The sequence below is a fragment of the Dreissena polymorpha genome, chromosome 3 (genome assembly GCF_020536995.1).
Source record: "Dreissena polymorpha isolate Duluth1 chromosome 3, UMN_Dpol_1.0, whole genome shotgun sequence".
Taxonomy (NCBI): domain Eukaryota; kingdom Metazoa; phylum Mollusca; class Bivalvia; order Myida; family Dreissenidae; genus Dreissena; species Dreissena polymorpha.
This window is the reverse complement of record NC_068357.1, coordinates 35,229,151-35,248,535: the sequence shown is the minus strand read 5'-3', so window position 1 is coordinate 35,248,535 and position 19,385 is coordinate 35,229,151. Positions and strand designations below refer to the sequence as shown.

Genomic DNA, 19,385 nt, shown 5'->3' with positions numbered 1-19,385 from the left:
TAAGCTAGTTTCTCAAGAATGGCTTAAGGAATTTCACTCAATCTCTAAACATGTACTTCATTTATTGTCCCATAGGTCAGGTTTGGTTAGTCTTGATAGAAATGTAAAAAAAATCAAGGTTCATGTTGCACTTAGAGATATACATATATGAACAGGTTCAAGTTTTTCATAAAGAAAGTTTTACTGGAATATCTTGACTGATTTTATTGAAACTAAAAACACATATAATCCGTATTTAAATGACCCCATTAGCCAAAGTTCAGCTGGTTTACAATTCTTTTTTGCAGTCTTTGATATTTTACCATTTTTAGATCTCCAGTCACTAATGTTTAACTATTCTCGTGTTTCCAGTCTCGGGAATTTAATGGACGTAACTACATCATGGAAGAAGCCATCACAGGTGACTTTGCTCTCGTGAAGGCCTGGAAGGCAGACAGGTCTGGCAATCTAGTGTTTAGGTAGGTATAGAGGTTGCTGTGGCTTAACCCTTTGCATGCTGGGAAATTTGTTGTTTGCTAAAATGTCGTCTGCTGAATTTCTAAAATTAGCATTTTCTTTGATTTTTTTTCCAAAGAATACTATCAGAATAGCAAACAGTTTGGATCCTGATGAGACGCCACATTCTGTTGCGTCTCATCTGGATCCAAACTGTTTGCAAAGGCCTTCAAAATTCAGTTTCAGCACTGAAAGAGTTAATGGATATGGTGTCCACCTAGCGACTGGGAGGCCTTGGGTTTGATCCCCACTGAGGGAGCGTACTTCAGATCTCCCCAAAGAACACCAAGTACTGGTTCTACCCAGGAACTGGATTTAAGAGTTTCTCAATAAGCCTAAGGCCTTCAATGAAATTGTGCTTTAATAAATAGGTTTATAGTTAACTAGGTAATGTAAGCAGACTTTAATAAATAGGTTTACAGTTAACTAGGTAATGTAAGCAGGCTTTAATAAATAGGTTTACAGTTAACTAGGTAATGTAAGCAGGCTTTAATAAATAGGTTTACAGTTAACTAGGTAATGTAAGCAGGCTTTAATAAATAGGTTTACAGTTAACTAGGTAATGTAAGCAGGCTTTAATAAATAGGTTTACAGTTAACTAGGTACTGTAAGCAGGCTTTAATAAATAAACTTACAGTTAACTAGGTAATGTAAGCAGGCTTTAATAAATAGGTTTACAGTTAACTAGGTAATGTAAGCAGGCTTTAATAAATAGGTTTACAGTTAACTAGGTAATGTAAGCAGGCTTTAATAAATAGGTTTACAGTAAACTAGGTAATGTAAGCAGGCTTTAATAAATAGGTTTACAGTTAACTAGGTAATGTAAGAAGGCTTTAATAAATAGGTTTACAATTAACTAGGTAATGTAAGCAGGCTTTAATAAATAGGTTTACAGTTAACTAGGTAATGTAAGCAGGCTTTAATAAACAGGTTTAGAGTTAACTAGGTAGTGTAAGCAGGCTTTAAAAAAAGGTTTACAGTTAACTAGGTAATGTAAGCAGGCTTTGTAGGGAATCCTGTGTTTATGCAAGTAACCATGCTTATCAGTGATTATTATGTTAGTTCAAACCTAATTATTTTAGCTTGATTACATAAAAGCCTAAGGTTAAATTGAAATGCTCTGGAGACCATTTCCTGGGACTTGAACCAGTTCTGGAGACCCTTTCCTGGGACTTGAACCAGTTCTGGAGACCATTTCCTGGGACTTGAACCAGAACTCAGTGTCTATGGTGGAGATCTTAAGAATGCTCCCTCAGTGGGGATCGAACCCATGATCTCCTGTTGCTAGGTGGGCACCATGTCCACAACGCCAGGGCGACGATAATTATTATTCTTGATTATTATGTTGATGTTGGTAAATAGGTTTAGCAGTGACTGATGTTGAGGTGGGTAAGCAGACTTATCAGGGAATCTGATTGTAGGTACTAAACCAGGCTTATCAGGGAATCTGATTGTAGGTACTGAACCAGGCTTATCAGGGAATCTGATTGTTGGTACTGAACCAGGCTTATCAGGGAATCTGATTGTAGGTAATGAACCCGACTTATCAGGGAATCTGATTGTAGGTAATGAACCAGACTTATCAGGGAATCTGATTGTAGGTACTGAACCAGGCTTATCAGGGAATCTGATTGTAGGTACTGAACCAGGCTAATCAGGGAATCTGATTGTAGGTACTGAACCAGGCTTATCAGGGAATTTGATTGTAGGTACTGAACCAGGCTTATGAGGAAATCTGATTGTAGGTACTGAACCAGGCTTATCAGGAAATCTGATTGTAGGTACTGAACCAGGCTTATCAGGGAATCTGATTGTAGGTACTGAACCAGGCTTATCAGGGAATCTGATCGTAGGTACTAACCAGGCTTATCAGTGAATCTGAGTGTAGGTACTGAACCAGGCTTATCAGGGAATCTGATTTTAGGTAATGAGCCAGACTTATAAGGGAATCTGATTGTAGGTACTGAACCAGGCTTATCAGGGAATCTGATTGTAGGTAATGCACCAGACTTATCAGGGAATCTGATTGTAGGTACTGAACCAGGCTTATCAGGGAATCTGATTGTAGGTAATGAACCAGACTTATCAGGGAATCTGATTGTAGGTACTGAACCAGGCTTATCAGGGAATCTGATTGTAGGTACTGAACCAGACTTATCAGGGAATCTGATTGTAGGTACTAACCAGGCTTATCAGGGAATCTGATTGTAGGTACTGAACCAGACTTATCAGGGAATCTGATTGTAGGTACTAACCAGGCTTATCAGGGAATCTGATTGTAGGTACTGAACCAGACTTATCAGGGAATCTGATTGTAGGTACTGAACCAGGCTTATCAGGGAATCTGATTGTAGGTATGAACCAGGCTTATCAGGGAATCTGATTGTAGGTACTGAACCAGGCTTATCAGGGAATCTGATTGTAGGTACTAACCAGGCTTATCAGTGAATCTGATTGTAGGTACTGAACCAGGCTTATCAGGGAATCTGATTGTAGGTAATGAACCAGACTTATAAGGGAATCTGATTGTAGGTACTGAACCAGGCTTATCAGGGAATCTGATTGTAGGTAATGAACCAGACTTATCAGGGAATCTGATTGTAGGTACTGAACCAGGCTTGTCAGGGAATCTGATTGTAGGTACTGAACCAGGCTTAGCAGGGAATCTGATTGTAGGTACTGAACCAGGCTTATCAGGAAATCTGATTGTAGGTACTGAATCAGGCTTATCAGGGAATCTGATTGTAGGTACTGAACCAGGCTTATCAGGGAATCTGATTGTAGGTACTGAACCAGGCTTATCAGGGAATCTGATTGTAGGTACTGAACCAGGCTTATCAGGGAATCTGATTGTAGGTACTGAACCAGGCTTATCAGGGAATCTGATTGTAGGTACTGAACCAGGCTTATCAGGGAATTTGATTGTAGGTACTGAACCAGGCTTATCAGGGAATTTGATTGTAGGTACTGAACCAGACTTATCAGGGAATCTGATTGTAGGTACTGAACCAGGCTTATCAGGGAATCTGATTGTAGGTACTGAACCAGGCTTATCAGGGAATCTGATTGTAGGTACTGAACCAGGCTTATCAGGGAATCTGATTGTAGGTACTGAACCAGGCTTAGCAGGGAATCTGATTGTAGGTACTGAACCAGGCTTATCAGGGAATCTGAATGTAGGTACTGAACCAGGCTTATCAGGGAATCTGATTGTAGGTACTGAACCAGGCTTATCAGGGAATCTGATTGTAGGTACTGAACCAGGCTTAGCAGGGAATCTGATTGTAGGTACTGAACCAGACTTATCAGGGAATCTGATTGTAGGTACTGAACCAGGCTTATCAGGGAATCTGATTGTAGGTACTGAACCAGACTTATCAGGGAATTTGATTGTAGGTACTGAACCAGGCTTATCAGGGAATCTGATTGTAGGTACTGAACCAGACTTATCAGGGAATCTGATTGTAGGTACTGAACCAGGCTTAGCAGGGAATCTGATTGTAGGTACTGAACCAGGCTTATCAGGGAATATGATTGTAGGTACTGAACCAGGCTTATCAGGACCTCTCCGTTTTAACAGACTTCATTGTAGTAAAAAGGATGAAAATGCTTTTTTATAAATGATGTGTATAAAATGACTTCATTATTGTAAATATGATTCAATACTTAGTACATTCAAACATAGGAAGACAGCGCGCAACTTCAATTCGCCGATGTGCAAGGCTGCCAAGGTGACCATTGCTGAGGTGGAGGAGATAGTCGAGGATGGACAGATCGACCCTAACGATGTGCACATACCCCACGTCTATGTGCACCGCGTCATCAAGGGACCGAAGTATGAGAAGAGGATTGAGGTGAAGATTTTGCTCCCTTTTGCTGAGTATTATCTCCCTTTTCAGACAATTCAGATTTTTTGTGTGAATTGGTTTAATTGTATTTGGTTGACTGTTCATTTGGATTGAACTGACATTTGTAAAGGTCTAAATCATTATTGGTGAAAGCCATATTTTTAATGCGATTCATGAACATCAGGCTGTCCAGCTTAACACAATTTTGTTAAGAAAATACTAACAATAAATGAAAAATTCCATACAAGTGTAATAGTGTCATCCCTGATTAGCCTGTGCAAAATTGCATAGGTTTATCTGAGATGACACTTAACTCAGGGGTTAGGGTTAGGGTTAACTCACATGCATTAAGGCCAGTTTTTAAACAGGCAGGCTCATATACCGATGACACCTCATAACTTTAATGCATGAGCGTAAAGTGTCGTCCCAGATTAGCCTGTGCAGTCCGCACAGGCTAATCAGGGACGTCACTTTCTGCATCAACATGATTTTTGCTAAGAAGAGACATTCTTGAAACGAAAAATGTCATAAAAGCAGAAAGTGTCGTCCCTGATTAGCCTGTGCGGACTGCACAGGCTAATCTGGGACAACACTTTACGCACATGGATTATGCCCAGTTTTCTCAGAACGTGACTCACATATATTTGGTCACATGTTCAGCGCTTAAAGCTCTTCAAGAAGGAGGTGGCGGGGGAGATGTCTGCAGGAGAGGCCATGAGGACACGGATCATCAAACGAGCGGCGCTGGAGTTCCACGACGGGATGTATGGTATCCTTTGTTAAAGTAAAATTAGAGTCCGCACAGGCTAATCAGGGACGACACTTTACGCACATGCAGTAAGGCTCATATCCACATGTTATATTTATTATAGGTTAACATTGTTTTAACTGGATGCTTTATGATTTGGAAAAAGACAAGCACAAACTAATAAATATAAATAATAAAATTTGTATTGATACTGCCAAATCTAGGCTAAATTTTATAACAATAGTTTGAATTGTGAAAAATTATTGTATTTGTGGAAAACACTTGTCTTATTTGAATTGTCAAAACATCACTTAGTGTATGAAGATGTTGTTTTTTTAGAAAAAAAACCAAAAACAAATCAATGCCCTTGAATTTAAATTAAATTAACATTACGAATGCAGAAAAACAACAATTTGCAAGTTGAAACGTCTTGAATAAGGTTAACCAGGCCAATTTTTACATTGGAATCATATTCAGAAAGTATGATAATTTCCTATTATCTTCAGATATGCCATGTTTGATTTTCTTAACGTAATGTCAGCCAACCTGGGTATAGGCATGCCGATGCTGGCCAGTAACTACATTCCACCGGGAATGACGGTGCACCTGCAGAGTGAGAATGGCATTCTGGGATTGGTAAGCCACCGGTAGAGCGGGGTCCTTAGGAAAATTGGGCTTGATGCTTGTGCTTAAAGTGATGTTCCAGATTCTGCACTGGCTACCAATCAGGGATGACACTTTTGGCTTACACTGGAGTTTAATTTAGAGGAGACATCCTTTAAACATAATTCCATTAAAGCTGAAAGTGATGCCCCTGATGAGCATGTTTGACATGTTACGCACATGCATTAAGCTTAACCCTTTGCATGCTGGGAAATATGTCGTCTGCTAACATGTCGTCTGCTGAATTTCTAAAATTAGCATTTTCTTATTTTTTTTTTCAAAGAATACTATCAGAATAGCAAACAGTTTGGAGCCTGATAAGATGCCAAGTTCTGTGGCGTCTCATCTGGATTCAAACTGTTTGCAAAGGCCTTTAAAATTCGGTTCCAGCGCTTAAAGGGATAAGTTTACCAGAACAGGACTCTGTAGATACTCGATCTGAAAAAAGTGCCATATGTTCCAACTTGAAGATAGATTCGATGACAGTCTATCTCCAAAATATGGATGTTTAAAAAAAGTTTTTTTTTATGGAGAGATTGAACAAAATGCACCTTTTGAGAATCATAATGATTGTTGATGGTGTTTTTAACACTTGGCCTATAATTGTCTGTGTATGCCACAGAAATGGCGCATAAAATAGTGATGTCAGACTCATACTCTTGCTTTTCAGTGTAGATCCTTTTCATTGACTTGAAATTTTGTTTACATGAAACAAAGTTTACATGTTTAATAACTTCATTTTTTTTTATCCCAGCTTTTCTCATTTTCGTTTTGAAACAAATGAAAGCAAGGATCTGATTGGCAGATTGACTCAATTGTTCTCCTCCTCAGTTTTTAACGTGAAGAGTATTTAAGGATTTGATTTCAATTTTATGGTTCTGTTGCCCCTTGCAATGCCCCTACCCAACCCAGGACCAGATTTCAATCCAATGGTCCCCATGCCCTATTGCAGTGCCCTTTCCAGACCATGTAGCTCATATCAATCCAATTTTCCTGTTTGCCCCCTTGCAGGACCCCTTTCAATCAAATTGTCCTGCTGCTCTCTTCCAGGGCCCCTTCCCGACTCAGGACCAGGTGGACCCGGATCTGATCAATGCGGGCAAGGAGACTGTCACAAACCTGCCCGGAAGCAGCTTCTTCTCCAGTGACGACTCATTTGCCATGATTCGGGGGTTTGTACATAATTCAGCCAGCTTTTGGGAAAACAGGGCATAATGCATGTGCATAAATTGTCACCCCTGATTAGCCTGGGCAGTCCACACAAGTATATCAGGGACAACACTTTATGCACATGCATTAAGCCCAGTTTTCACAGAACTAGGGTGAGCACTTCAGGGCTGTCATGACCCTCTTGTTTTTATAGAAAATTTAGGGCCTTTTCATTGGATACTTATTTATTTACTGACCAATCAAATTTACTTTTTTGATTTGCAAATTTACTGACATCAAACATGATATGAACGCCATTCTGTACATTTTTTTAATGATTTATATTTGCATTTTTGTTATTGCTAGAATGTTTCCTCATTTACCATGTGATTTTAAAAGTCAGAATTCTTGTTGTTATTTCATACCAAGTTATCCTATCCGAAGTGTTTCAGTGTTGTTTCATTTATGTATATGACATTCCTCACAATCATAGCTTGAAATGTCATAGCACTTTGTATGCCCCCGAAGGAGGGCATATAGTGATCGGACCGTCCGTCCGTCTTTCCGTCACACTTTGTGTTTAGGTTTCGCGTTTAGGTTTTGAAAAATGTTCATAAATTCTATGTCCCTTCACATAGCAACTTGATATTTGGCATGCATGTGTATCTCATGGAGCTGCACATTTTGAGTGGTGAAAGGTCAAGGTCATCCTTCAAGGTCAAAGGTCAAATATATGGCTTCAAAGCAGCGCAGTAGGGGGCATTGTGTTTCTGATAAACACATCTCTTGTTCGATACTGATTTGTTTAAATTTTGACAGAATTTCATATAGTGGTATTTCAATTTATGCAATGATCTATTATGTCTGTTGCAGTGGCCATGTGGATATCACCATTCTCGGTGCTATGCAGGTGTCTCGATACGGTGACCTTGCCAACTACATGATCCCTGTAAGCTAGATAGAATATTTGCAGATTATAACACGCTTGTCATCCAATATTATGAAAATATTAACAGCTGCTGTTTGGTGAATTAACCATGGATTCAGCCTGATTGGAAAGAGAAATATTTCTCGACATAGTTTGTATTTCAAATTATTTTGAGTTCCCTTTACTTGTGTATCAAATTCTTGTGAGTAACTTAGTTTATCTTTATCAATGTCTTTTCAGTAACTTCATGCCACCATACCTTATCATAAAATGGTGCTGTTTGTGGTTAATAGACCATAAACCATGCAGATTCCTTAATTTTTGAAGCATCATGCTAAAACAACACAAATAATTATGTTTATATTTAATTTATTTATTTTCCTGCGTTTTCTGTAGAAAAAAAAGTTACTTTCCTTACACTATTCTAAACAAAAACAAAAAATCATTTTTTTATCAGGGTAAAATGGTTAAAGGAATGGGTGGAGCTATGGACCTGGTATCTAGTGGCAACAAGGTCATCGTGACTATGGAGCACACTGCCAAGGGAGGTAAACCAAAAATCCTGGATAAGTGTGACCTCCCTTTGACTGGACAGAAATGTGTGAACATGATCATCACAGAGAAGGTGTGTTACACTCTTTGTTTGTACAATGAAAAAGATGAAATCAGTGTTGTTTAAGCCCACCTTGGGGTAGAATTAATCTCTTTCTTAAAAACACTGATAAACGCAAACATGCTTACTGTTTGCTATGGTCATTCATGTCTAAGTAAAATAATGAATTAAATGTCTGCATAAAATGATGGATGACAATTTTGTTTATTGACCTAGAGAAAATAGTTTTGATGTGATATAATACATTAACAAAGGTGGAGAAAGGATGCTTTTCAATATTCTTCACATATCAGAATGACAAGATGTCTTATTTCTTTAAAATTAATTAAACAAGAAAATAAATTATTGTGATTATTTGATGATCTTAAAAATATTTTTTCAACAAGTTGAGAACATATGTACACTATGCTGGATTCCTGATTTGTTGCATTTTGGCTTCATATCATTTTATGAACAATAATTTTGTTCAGCAAATGCTATGTAAGAGTAGACTATAACGGTTATTTCATTTGGTTCTAGTGTGTGTATAACCGTTATTTCATTTTGTTCTAGTGTGTGTATAACCGTTATTTCATTTGGTTCTAGTGTGTGTATAACCGTTATTTCATTTGGTTCTAGTGTGTGTATAACCGTTATTTCATTTGGTTTTAGTGTGTGTATAACTGTTATTTCATTTGGTTCTAGTGTGTGTTTAACCGTTATTTCATTTGGTTCTAGTGTGTGTTTGAGGTAGACCCAGAGCGAGGTTTGATCCTGACTGAGATTGCAGACGGTGTGTCCGTACAGGATATCATAGAGTCGACTGGCAGTGAGTTTGAGGTAAATATGCCATGTCCATATTACTCAGTTTTACACAATACTGTAGACAATATGAAGTCTCAAACAGTTTTTAACAAATATGACTTGTATCTCTTCACATTCCATTTTCACATTAGGCTTTTTTTAACTTACTCTCCTTTTGGATGCGTCTTCAAAAAGTTCTGCATTGTATACAAGTTATGCTAACCTGAATTACTAGTTCAGTTTCTTGTGTATTTTGTGGAGTGTTGAGCATGAAAATGTTGTAGCTTATTAGCATTTCTCTATTAGATACAGCAGTTTCACACTTTTTCTCTGATTTGTTTGCCTCCAAAGATAGGCATATAGTACTTGCAGCTTCTGTCCATCCCTCCATTTTTATGTTCCCGGATCGAAAGATCGGGGGTATATTGTTTTGGCCTGTCTGTCTGTCAGTTATTCATTCATTCATTCATTGTATGTGTGTGTCCCAAAACTTTAACCTTGCTCATAACTTTTGCAATATTGAAGAAAGCAACTTGATATTTGGCATGCATGTGTATCTCATGGAGCTGCACATTTTGAATGGTGAAAGGTCAAGGTCATCCTTCAAGGTCAAAGGTCAAATATATGGCTTCAAAGCAGCGCAATAGGGGGCATTGTGTGTCTGACAAACACAGCTCTTGTTTTGTCTTTTATATCTCTGGAAGTAGTAAAAGTATTCAAACAAAACTTCATGAAATGATTATTGGCTTTTAGGGAAGTGCAGAGTACATGGACCATAACTCTCACTTTAGGGTTTACAGAGTTATTGCACTTTTCTTGTGCAGCGCATAACTCTGTTAGTATTGATGGTATTAAAATAATTCTGTAAATTTATACTTAACCCATTTATGCCTAGCGTCTAGAAAAAAGGCCTTGGCAAACAGCGTAGACCCAGATGAGACGCCGCATGATGCAGAACAGAATCTCATTGGTCATGTCATCTCATGTTTTTCTCCAACCTACCATTTCTGTCTCAAATGATTTCTTGAAATATAAAATATAGTGGTGCTCATGAACTCGCCCCAACTGAATTATTGTCCTTTTTAAATCCATTACAAGGTAACCAATACAGGGGCATTTGACAGTTCAAATGTGATAGTCCATTGTTTGATCCAAATATGGAGTGATAAACAGCATGTGTTTAACAATGTTTGACTTGGGCATCATATTTAGAGGAAATGCAGAAAACAGGAACCACAACTTATGTTTTCTTCTTGTTCGTAGCATAACTGAAGAAGTATTGAAGGCATTCAAATGAAACATCATATAATAATAGAGGACTTAAATGGAAAGGGTAAAGAACAAGGACAGTAACTCCCTCTTCAGGATTTACAGAGTTATTGCCCTTTAGTAAATGTTCTTGTCCAGAGCATTACTTTCTTAATAATGAAGGAATTTATATAAAACTTTGATGAAATTGACTGTAAGTGCAACATACAAGAACCACAACTCTTTTGAGTAGTGTTGGAGTTATTGCCATTTGCTTATTTTTTATGTATAGATTGTTTATTGTGTTGAACTTGAACATAAATCTACAGGGTATTCGAATCAATAATCATTGAATGATTGGATTTGAGAGAAATGCCAAGTACAAGCACAATCATCTCTTCAGTATCTACAGAGTTGGTGCCCTTTGTTTATTTTTTATGCATGGAGCAATCATTAATAGTTTTGACAATGTAAAAAAAAAATCTTTTTTTTGTAGCATTACTCTACCTTACTCAAAGAAGTGATTACAGTAAAAACATTAAATAGAATAGAACAAAAGTTCATATAATGATTAGAAAGACAGGGAGACATTACAGAATACAATAATCATAACTTTTTCTTTGATACAGGGAAATTGTTCTTTGTTAATTTTAAATATATAAATTTAGTGTGACTGTGACTCGGATTATATGAGGGTGAAGATCACACTTTTCAAAACTTTACTTTGGGACATTCTGCATTTACAATCATAGCATGCCTGTCACTTTGATTAACTTTTTACAGTTTAAATTTTATTTCATTCCGAAAGTCTTTTAATTCAGACCTCACGCATGTTTTGGGGCTTATATTTGAGTGGCACTCTGGGTAAACTAGGTTTTATGCATGTGCATTAAGTGTTATCCCAGATTAGCCTGCGCAGTCCACACAGTCTAATTAAAGACGACGTTTTCCACTTTGTTTTCTTCATTCAGAAGATGACATTAGTGTCTTCTTTGTTAAATCCAGTATAGTTGGAAATCGTTGTTCCTAATTAGCCTGTGCATTTTACACAGGCTCATCTGGGACGACTTTTTATGCACATGCATTTAGTTTTCCCCAGTGAGACTCATTACCTGTTTTCTTGCCTGCAGACTGCCAGCACGGTGAAGCCCATGGGGCAGTGAGGCATGTAACTGTAAATGTATGCTGTTACTTCATTACCTTTTTGATAAATACCGTACATTACCCAGAGTGCAGTGGTGCTTGCTTGGCTTGCTTAGAATTGCTTAAAATGCTTGTCTGCAATGGAAGATGTTTTTATGCAAAGTTCTTATTGAGTTTGCCAGATAACAAAATAGTGTGGTTTTCCAATTTTATTTCAAAATAACATGTATGTATTCAAATAAATTGGACATTTTCAATTTCTTGTCAAATGAGCATTTTTTGTTTAAAATGGATAATACAAAATATATATCAAATCAAAAGGACGTGTTAATAATATTTTCTAAGCATGCCAGTTTTAAGTCTGAATCCAACCTTTTCCTCACACTGAAGTTTGATATCTTTTTTACAATTTTATTCTAATGATATTCGGGCTGATTTTGAAGTGATAACTCGGCCGAGTTCAAAAATGGTTATGATTTGTCAAAAAAAAAGGGGCATATTTCCTTATACATGTATGGCTATACTTTAACCTTGTTGACACTCTAGAAGTCACATTTTTAGTGCAATCTGAATGAAACTTAGTCGGAACACTTATTCTAATGACTCTCTGTGGAGTTGAACAATTCTTCTGTTTTGTTGAAACCCTGGCTGCCGGGAGGAGGGGCAGTTTTCCTTATAGCCATAGGGAATATTTGTTGACACTATATAAGCCTCATTTTTTTGCCAATCTTCATCAGACTTGGTCAGAACATTTGTCCCAATAGAATCTTGGCTGAGTTTAAAACTGATTCATGTGAGCTTAATTATAACTTTAAAAATACCTTAATTTGAAGATGATCATCAAGAAAGGAAATATGGCAGAATTATGGCACTTTGTCTGTTTTTCCATAATAGCCTACATAGTTCCAAACGTGTGTGTGTAACCTCCTCTAACTGCATTGTGAAGTTTGCTTAACCCTTTCCCACTCAGAAGCAAAGTGAAAAACTTGCCGTCTGTTCAGGTTTTATGCTGTTTGCTGCTCATCAGTAACTAAGGCTCGATTGGTCATTGTCGGCTCGGGTACTACTGACATGTACCCTGGGTACTCTTAAGTATACTTACATGTACCCCGGGTACGGTAAATTTACTAAAACGTACCCGGGAATTTTAATTCTAAATCGGTCGTTGTCGGCTATTTTTTTAACCTAATTATGTTCGCATTTATGTCAACTTTCTGTTTAATGGCCTCTATTATTAATGCAATTCACACTCAAAAAGCATTTTGATGCTGTTTTTTTAAAGAGAAGTTTGTTAAAGATAAACAATAGTGTTTAACGGTAATCGGTAGGGCGTTAACGACATCGGATTTTGGGCGGGAATACAACTCGGGTACAGTATAATATCGACCGGGTACGTTTAAGTATATTTACAGTACCCGAGCCGACAATGACCAATCGAGCGTAACTAAGGGTTGGAAATGAAGCCTTTAAAACCTGAATCTAGTTAGAAACTTCTTCAATTAAATTTTACCTCCTAAGGGACTAAAAATGTGTAAAAATACGTATCTAAGTGGTTGAGGGTTAAACTATCACAGCTGAATGTGTAGATGATTGTTATGGAAGGAATCTTTAATTGCAATCAGTGCTTTGTATTTGTGTCCTCTGTTGAATGTATAGTAGATTCTTCTGTGTCCAAACATATGTTTTGTTTATCTTGAGTGTATCAAAAAATTGCAACCATTTAGATATTCAGGATTCAAGTTCATTATAGGAGTTCGAGCCATTTTACAAAGAAAAAAATGTAATTTTATAAACAAGAATGGTAGTGATTATTTTATCCCTGGCAAAGGCGGGGGGATATAGAAGTGGCGTTGTCTGTCAGACTGTCTGACCATCCGTCCGTCTGTCCTAAAGTCCATCATTCCGTCCATCTGTCACATAATTCTGAAATTGGCGGGGGATATCAATTCTACAAATTTGCTTGTCCATCTAGAATTGACAAATATCATTGTGTTAAAGGTGTTGAAACATAAAAAATGGCATATTTTAAGTTCATGTAACACTGAAGTATTAAATATACCAACAAAAGCAAGGTCAACATTATGCATTATTTATGTATCCACCATTGCAAAGTGTGAATAATAGAGTGCCCTTGGTCTTCCCATCCATCAGTCCGTTCACCAGTCAGTCCGTAACACTTTCATGCCCGCCCTACATCACATGTTCCCTTTCAAGGATTTTCATAGAACTTGCTTCACAAGTTTTTGTCATTTAAAGAATGTGCAGAAAGCATGAGTCAGTCACGCCGACTTAATGTCAAGGGCATTCTTAAAGGTCAAAATGTTGAGCCTTTATTTAAGTGTCCATAATTCCTTTACCAAATGTACGATTTTCATAGAACGTGGCGACAATATTTTGAAAGATAACCATTTTAGCTCATGTCTGCTTCATATATCTAAAGCCTTCAATGGGTTGTTCTGAAACTTTGCAACAATCTTAAGGTAATTGGCACAATGTCTGGAACACATAAGTCTGTCATGCCGGCTCAAGGTCAAGGTCATTGATGGTGAATAGTTTTCCTATCTCCTTTACTCGCTGAAGGATTTTTATAACACGTTAATGTCATTCAGGAGATGTTCAATAGTCATGAGTAAATCAAACAATAGTATGTGAGTGTATGTACCACTTCAAGGTCAAAGGAATCTGGGTGTGTGATAAAGCTTTCATGGGAACTGCCTTGTCAATAGTGTTGTGTAACCATAAAACAACTGTGGGGGAGTTGATTTTTAACCACGTATCGGTGTTTTCTTATGTACAGCAAAAAACTAGTCTGTTATCAAAAAGTCATCAAATATACATTGTTAAAATCTTTTTTATTTACTCCTCTGTCATTTATATTCAAAGTATAATATTTTACAGTATTGACCTTATTTAGTTGTTATGCTTGATGTCAGTTTTTCTGTTGTTTTAACTTTGATATGCTACTTAAAGAAGTGCATATCTTCTTTTATTACAGGCAGCTGAAACCATCAAGCCCATGGGACAGATTGCAGACAGCTGAAACAAATAATCAACATAATCTCTGTAAAGTTTTATGATAACTGATCATGTGTAATTATGTCTGCGTGAAAGATTTCCATCCAAAAATGACACAGGCTGCTACTAAAAATTGAGATTTTCTAATCAACATATATCCAAGGATTTTATCAATGTATGTGTGAAATGCAGCTGAATACTTGTAGTAAACATGTTTTCATGCCCGCATCATCTACTACTGTGGAAAGCATAAAGATATTGGCTTGATTCTTTTGTTTGTCCGTCCATAGGCAAATAACTCAAATTGACATCTTTTGTATAACATCAATACGCTTTCTTCAAATCTTTGATATTGTTTTAAATGTTGTCTTTGCACACTTTCAACACTCCAACAAGACACCTACATCACCTTTTGATCTTGATATTAAAAGACTTTTGAACTAATTGAGAAGTTCTTACTAAAAAGCTTTGGTACTTCCATTCAACACTCGGCGCACTCACATCACCTTACCTCATTTTGACCTTGACATTTATCTATTTTTGGACTAATTAACCCTTTGCATGCTGGGAAATTTATCGTCTGCTTAAATGTCGTCTGCTGAATTTCTACAATTAGCATTTCTTCGAAATTTTTTCAAAAATTACTATCAGAATAGCAAACAGTTTGGATCCAGATGAGACGCCACGTTCTGTGGCATCTCATCTGGATCCAAACTGTTTGCAAAGGCCTTCAAAATTCGGTTCCCGCATTGTAAGGGTTAAGACATTCAAATAGGCCAATGAATCAATACCGAATAGGCTTTTACCAGGTGCATCAGCAGTTATCGAACACAACATCTTAAAATTTTGAGCTCGGCGTTTTCAGAGAAAACCCGAGGCATTGTCATAGCCAGCTCCTCGTACGCCGTCTGACGTCGGCCATAGGCTTCGTTCTAAAACCTTTACATTGGCTCTAAAATCAAAGTGCTTCCACATACAACTTTGAAACTTCATATGTAGATGCACCTTGATGAGTTCTACATGCCACACACATTTTTGGGTCACTAGGTAAAAGGTCAAGGTCACTGTGACCTCTAAAAAAAAATAAATTCTGACAAGCTTTCATTTATTCAAAACTGCACCTGTAGCCGAGCTTGGCATCCGTTATGCGGTGCTCTTGTTAGAATTGGAACAGACTTTTATATTTGATTCTGGTCCTTTCCAATAATTGTTGTTACATCTATTTGAAATGCTAAGATATGAAAGACATAATAGTAAAGCATTTATATTTAATACATATTGACCATTTTACATAGTGCTGGACATTAAAATGGAATTTGTTACTCTTCTAGAAATGTGTGTATGTCCCTTTTGAGTACTATTTTTTGTATTGGCAGTTGTAAATCATACCATTGATGTTGCATATTCTATGTATGTCAATAGGACCCCTTTTGTATGTAGTCTCTGGCATTTATAAATGCACAACAATAAAAAAATTTGAATCAATATCACATCTATGAAGAACTAGTGGTCTACATGCTCAATAGGACAAAAAGTTCATGTTTATTACATATGTTCTATTGATAGTAACATTAATACAATGAAAGGCAGGCGTTATGATGTTGCCAATTATTGCACAAATAAGGAGTGTGCCAAAAGTCCATAATGAGAAAAAATGCACTTGCACAAAACAATGTGATGTCATTTCATAAAAACAGTGCTCTATTTTACCTCAAACAAGCGCTATGTTCTTATAAGCATAACTACTAAATTATTTATTTTTTAGGTGTATAGTGGGGAAATGATAAAATTAAAATTTAGAGAGCAATATGAAATCTCACTTTGAACTGTTATATGTTATGTTTGTTATGATTGTATTTTTATTACATAATGTATCCGTGTCATTGATATTTGAATTTGCTAAGTAACGTATCTGCCTGAAATGTATATGTATCAATCAGATACAATATTGGTTTGTTTCATGATTAGTCCCAGATTTTTGATTTCATGGCTAATTGCAGAATGAGGTTTCGTTAAAACACGAGTTTCATTATTACACCGTATCTATTTTAATAGTATGCTTTGATATGGAATGTGGATGCCCATTGCTATATCATATCGAGTTGAAACTTTTACAATAAACTTATGGCATACATTGTATATGAAAGTAACAATTTTTGCCAAGCTAAATATCATTTTTTATGCACCCAGACCGAATGATCAGGGAGTATATTGTTTTTGGCCTGTCTGTCTGTCATTGTATGTGTGTGTGTCTGTCCCAAAACTTTAACCTTGCTCATAAAATCAAAACTCTTGGGCCTTATATAATGTTCTTTAAACTTCACATGTGCATGCCTCTCATTGAGATCTACAATCAAACATGGTTTGAGGTCACTAGGTCAAAGGTCAAGGCAACTGTGACCGTTACATTCAAAATATAACCTTGTTTCTAAAAAAGTTGCTGCGCGGCTTCAAAGCGCAGTAGGGGGCATTATATTTCACAAACACAGCTTTTGTTTATTTAGTATTAACTTATGTACATACAACCGTATAATAAAAAGATGTACATAAACATTTATATTAAAGCACACATTTAAAAACTATCAGTGTTTTTGCTTTTGATGTTTGTTTCCTTGAATGGGGATGATACTATGAGCAAACCAACCATCTAAAAAGAGGTCACCAGATGTAAGTGGCAATATTATTGACCAGTCCATTCACTGGCTGCTTAACACTGGTAAGACTATATTGTCCGAAATCCTCAAAAAACGTAACACTAAGAGGTTTGGTATTTGACATGTAACATCCTTTAGTTGTCCTCTACCAAGTTTGTTCAAATAGTGTCTGTGGGGTCAAAACTGGCATGCCCTGGAAGTTATTTGTTTACCTAATATCATAATGTGAAAACATGTAAAATCTCCCCAGAAACCCCAAGACAAAGAGGTTTGATATTTGGCATGTGACATGGAATTTTGGTCCCTTACCAAGATTTTTGCAATGATGTCCTTGGGGTCAGAATTTGCCCACTGAATGGGCCCCATTCTTTGCTTAATCATCATGAAACTTGCTAATATTATTTTTTTCTATTGTATATTTGCAGAGTCCTAAAATTGTTTTGAAACATAACAACCCTTATCAAATTAGTTCTGTTCCTTAAAGTCACAAGTTAGCGACCTTTGCGCTTCGGCCCTCTTGTTCTTTAATTTCACCTAGTGACCTAGTTTATGATCCCATATGACACTGTTTTAAAGGCAGCCAAGCTGTCATTGTGACAAATGTTCTGACCATGTTTCGTGAAGAGTGGGAAATAAATATCGTCTCTAGAGTGTTCACAAGGTTGATTGTACATATACTTAGACAGTTTGTTAACCCTTTACCACTTTGATACGTATTTTTAAGTATTTGAGGTCTCTTAGAAAGCTAAATTAAATACATTTCTTACTGGATTCAAGTTTTAAAGGCTTCCTTTTTAACCCTTAGATACAGATGAGTAGAAAACAGCATAAAACCTGAGCAGACTGCAAGTTACTCGCATGCTATTTTGGTTGTATGCTGTTTGCACAAAGCCATTTTCAGTTTGCTTCTGAGTGGGAGTTTGTTAAACACTCCACCCTCTTGAGGTTGTAGTGAATTTCTGTGTATAAATGTCATGTAAAACACATTGAAAGACCCCATACAAGTACATACTATAACTGCCTAGTCCAATATTAGAAGTACTTTCCTGTGAAGATCCTGTTTACACCACAGTAACTTTTGTTTAATAGGTTTAGAAGCGCGTCTTATCAATTATACAGCCTTGAAAATAAGGTCTTTACTTTTATTTATACTTACGTTTATGTTTTTAGCTCAACTGAGCACAATGGTGAGCTTTTGTCCATCGTCCGTCGTGCACTGTCATCATTGGCCTTGTTAACACTCTAGAGGCCACATATATTATCACACAAGAAATAAAAACGAGCATTTTGTATCTCGTTAAATCTATGTTACCACACCACATCTAGCCTTGAAATTTTGGCTTTTGCCATAAGGAACACTGATATTTTATGGATTAACTTTATTTTACGAAATATTTTGTAAAATATTAATTTATTTTGAGTATTTATGTTACTTTAAGAAACATGACCATCAGCGCAAATTCAGTTTTTCTTTTTCCAGCTAAATTGGAAACTTGTCAGTATTGAAATTTAATGATCAGATTTTAATAAAAAAAAGAAAAAATGACTGTATACAACTCCTTAAGATAATGTTTTTTAGTTACAAAAAAACAGCCACCATTAGAAAGGGCTGTTTTCTATGTGTGTTTTTACAAAACAATGAAAAAATTGTCAGAAAGTTCATAAATAATTGCACACAAGTTGACAAGGAGTTGATTAATTGCCCTTTTATGGACAAAGATTAATTGGCATAATTATCCAGAAAGCATTTTAAAGATCAGCCCATTAAGTTTCAGCAAATTTGCATCATCAGTAGTATAAGGACTGCATCAGGAAACAAATTTAATTAAATTAAACAAAAAGAGCAATAGAAAGAAAAAAACATATAAAAACTATAAAAAAAAATTCATGCAATGCAGTGTCTTCTCATCTTTTCACAGAAACGTAGTACTGAACAAGAGCTGTCTCCATCGGATGACATATGCCCCCGAAAAACGCTTGGATAGTTATGTAAGACAGCTAAATAACAGGACATATTTTTGAAACCTAAAGGCCGACCCTAACTTCAAGGTCATGGCCAGAGGGGTCAAGATTTGTGTGCGTATGGAAAGGCCTTGTT

At 36.6% G+C, this 19,385-nt stretch overlaps 1 protein-coding gene across 2 annotated transcripts in view; it reads left to right on the top strand.

The window, feature by feature from the left end:
* The window catches only part of LOC127873666 (succinyl-CoA:3-ketoacid coenzyme A transferase 1, mitochondrial-like), a 29,184-nt gene extending 11,969 nt beyond the window's left edge, over positions 1-17,215 (top strand). The window contains exons 6-15 of one of the 2 annotated variants that reach the window (XM_052417579.1): positions 352-458; positions 4,181-4,349; positions 5,004-5,112; positions 5,633-5,727; positions 6,805-6,926; positions 7,777-7,852; positions 8,289-8,456; positions 9,162-9,263; positions 11,606-11,655; positions 14,614-17,215. In XM_052417579.1, coding sequence (XP_052273539.1) covers positions 352-458; positions 4,181-4,349; positions 5,004-5,112; positions 5,633-5,727; positions 6,805-6,926; positions 7,777-7,852; positions 8,289-8,456; positions 9,162-9,263; positions 11,606-11,638 — 981 coding nt within the window. In that variant the 3' untranslated portion in view covers positions 11,639-11,655; positions 14,614-17,215. The remainder of the gene's footprint in view (positions 1-351; positions 459-4,180; positions 4,350-5,003; positions 5,113-5,632; positions 5,728-6,804; positions 6,927-7,776; positions 7,853-8,288; positions 8,457-9,161; positions 9,264-11,605; positions 11,656-14,613) is intronic. The other variant, XM_052417578.1, reaches the window with a different exon arrangement.
* The last annotated feature ends 2,170 nt before the right edge of the window (positions 17,216-19,385 follow it).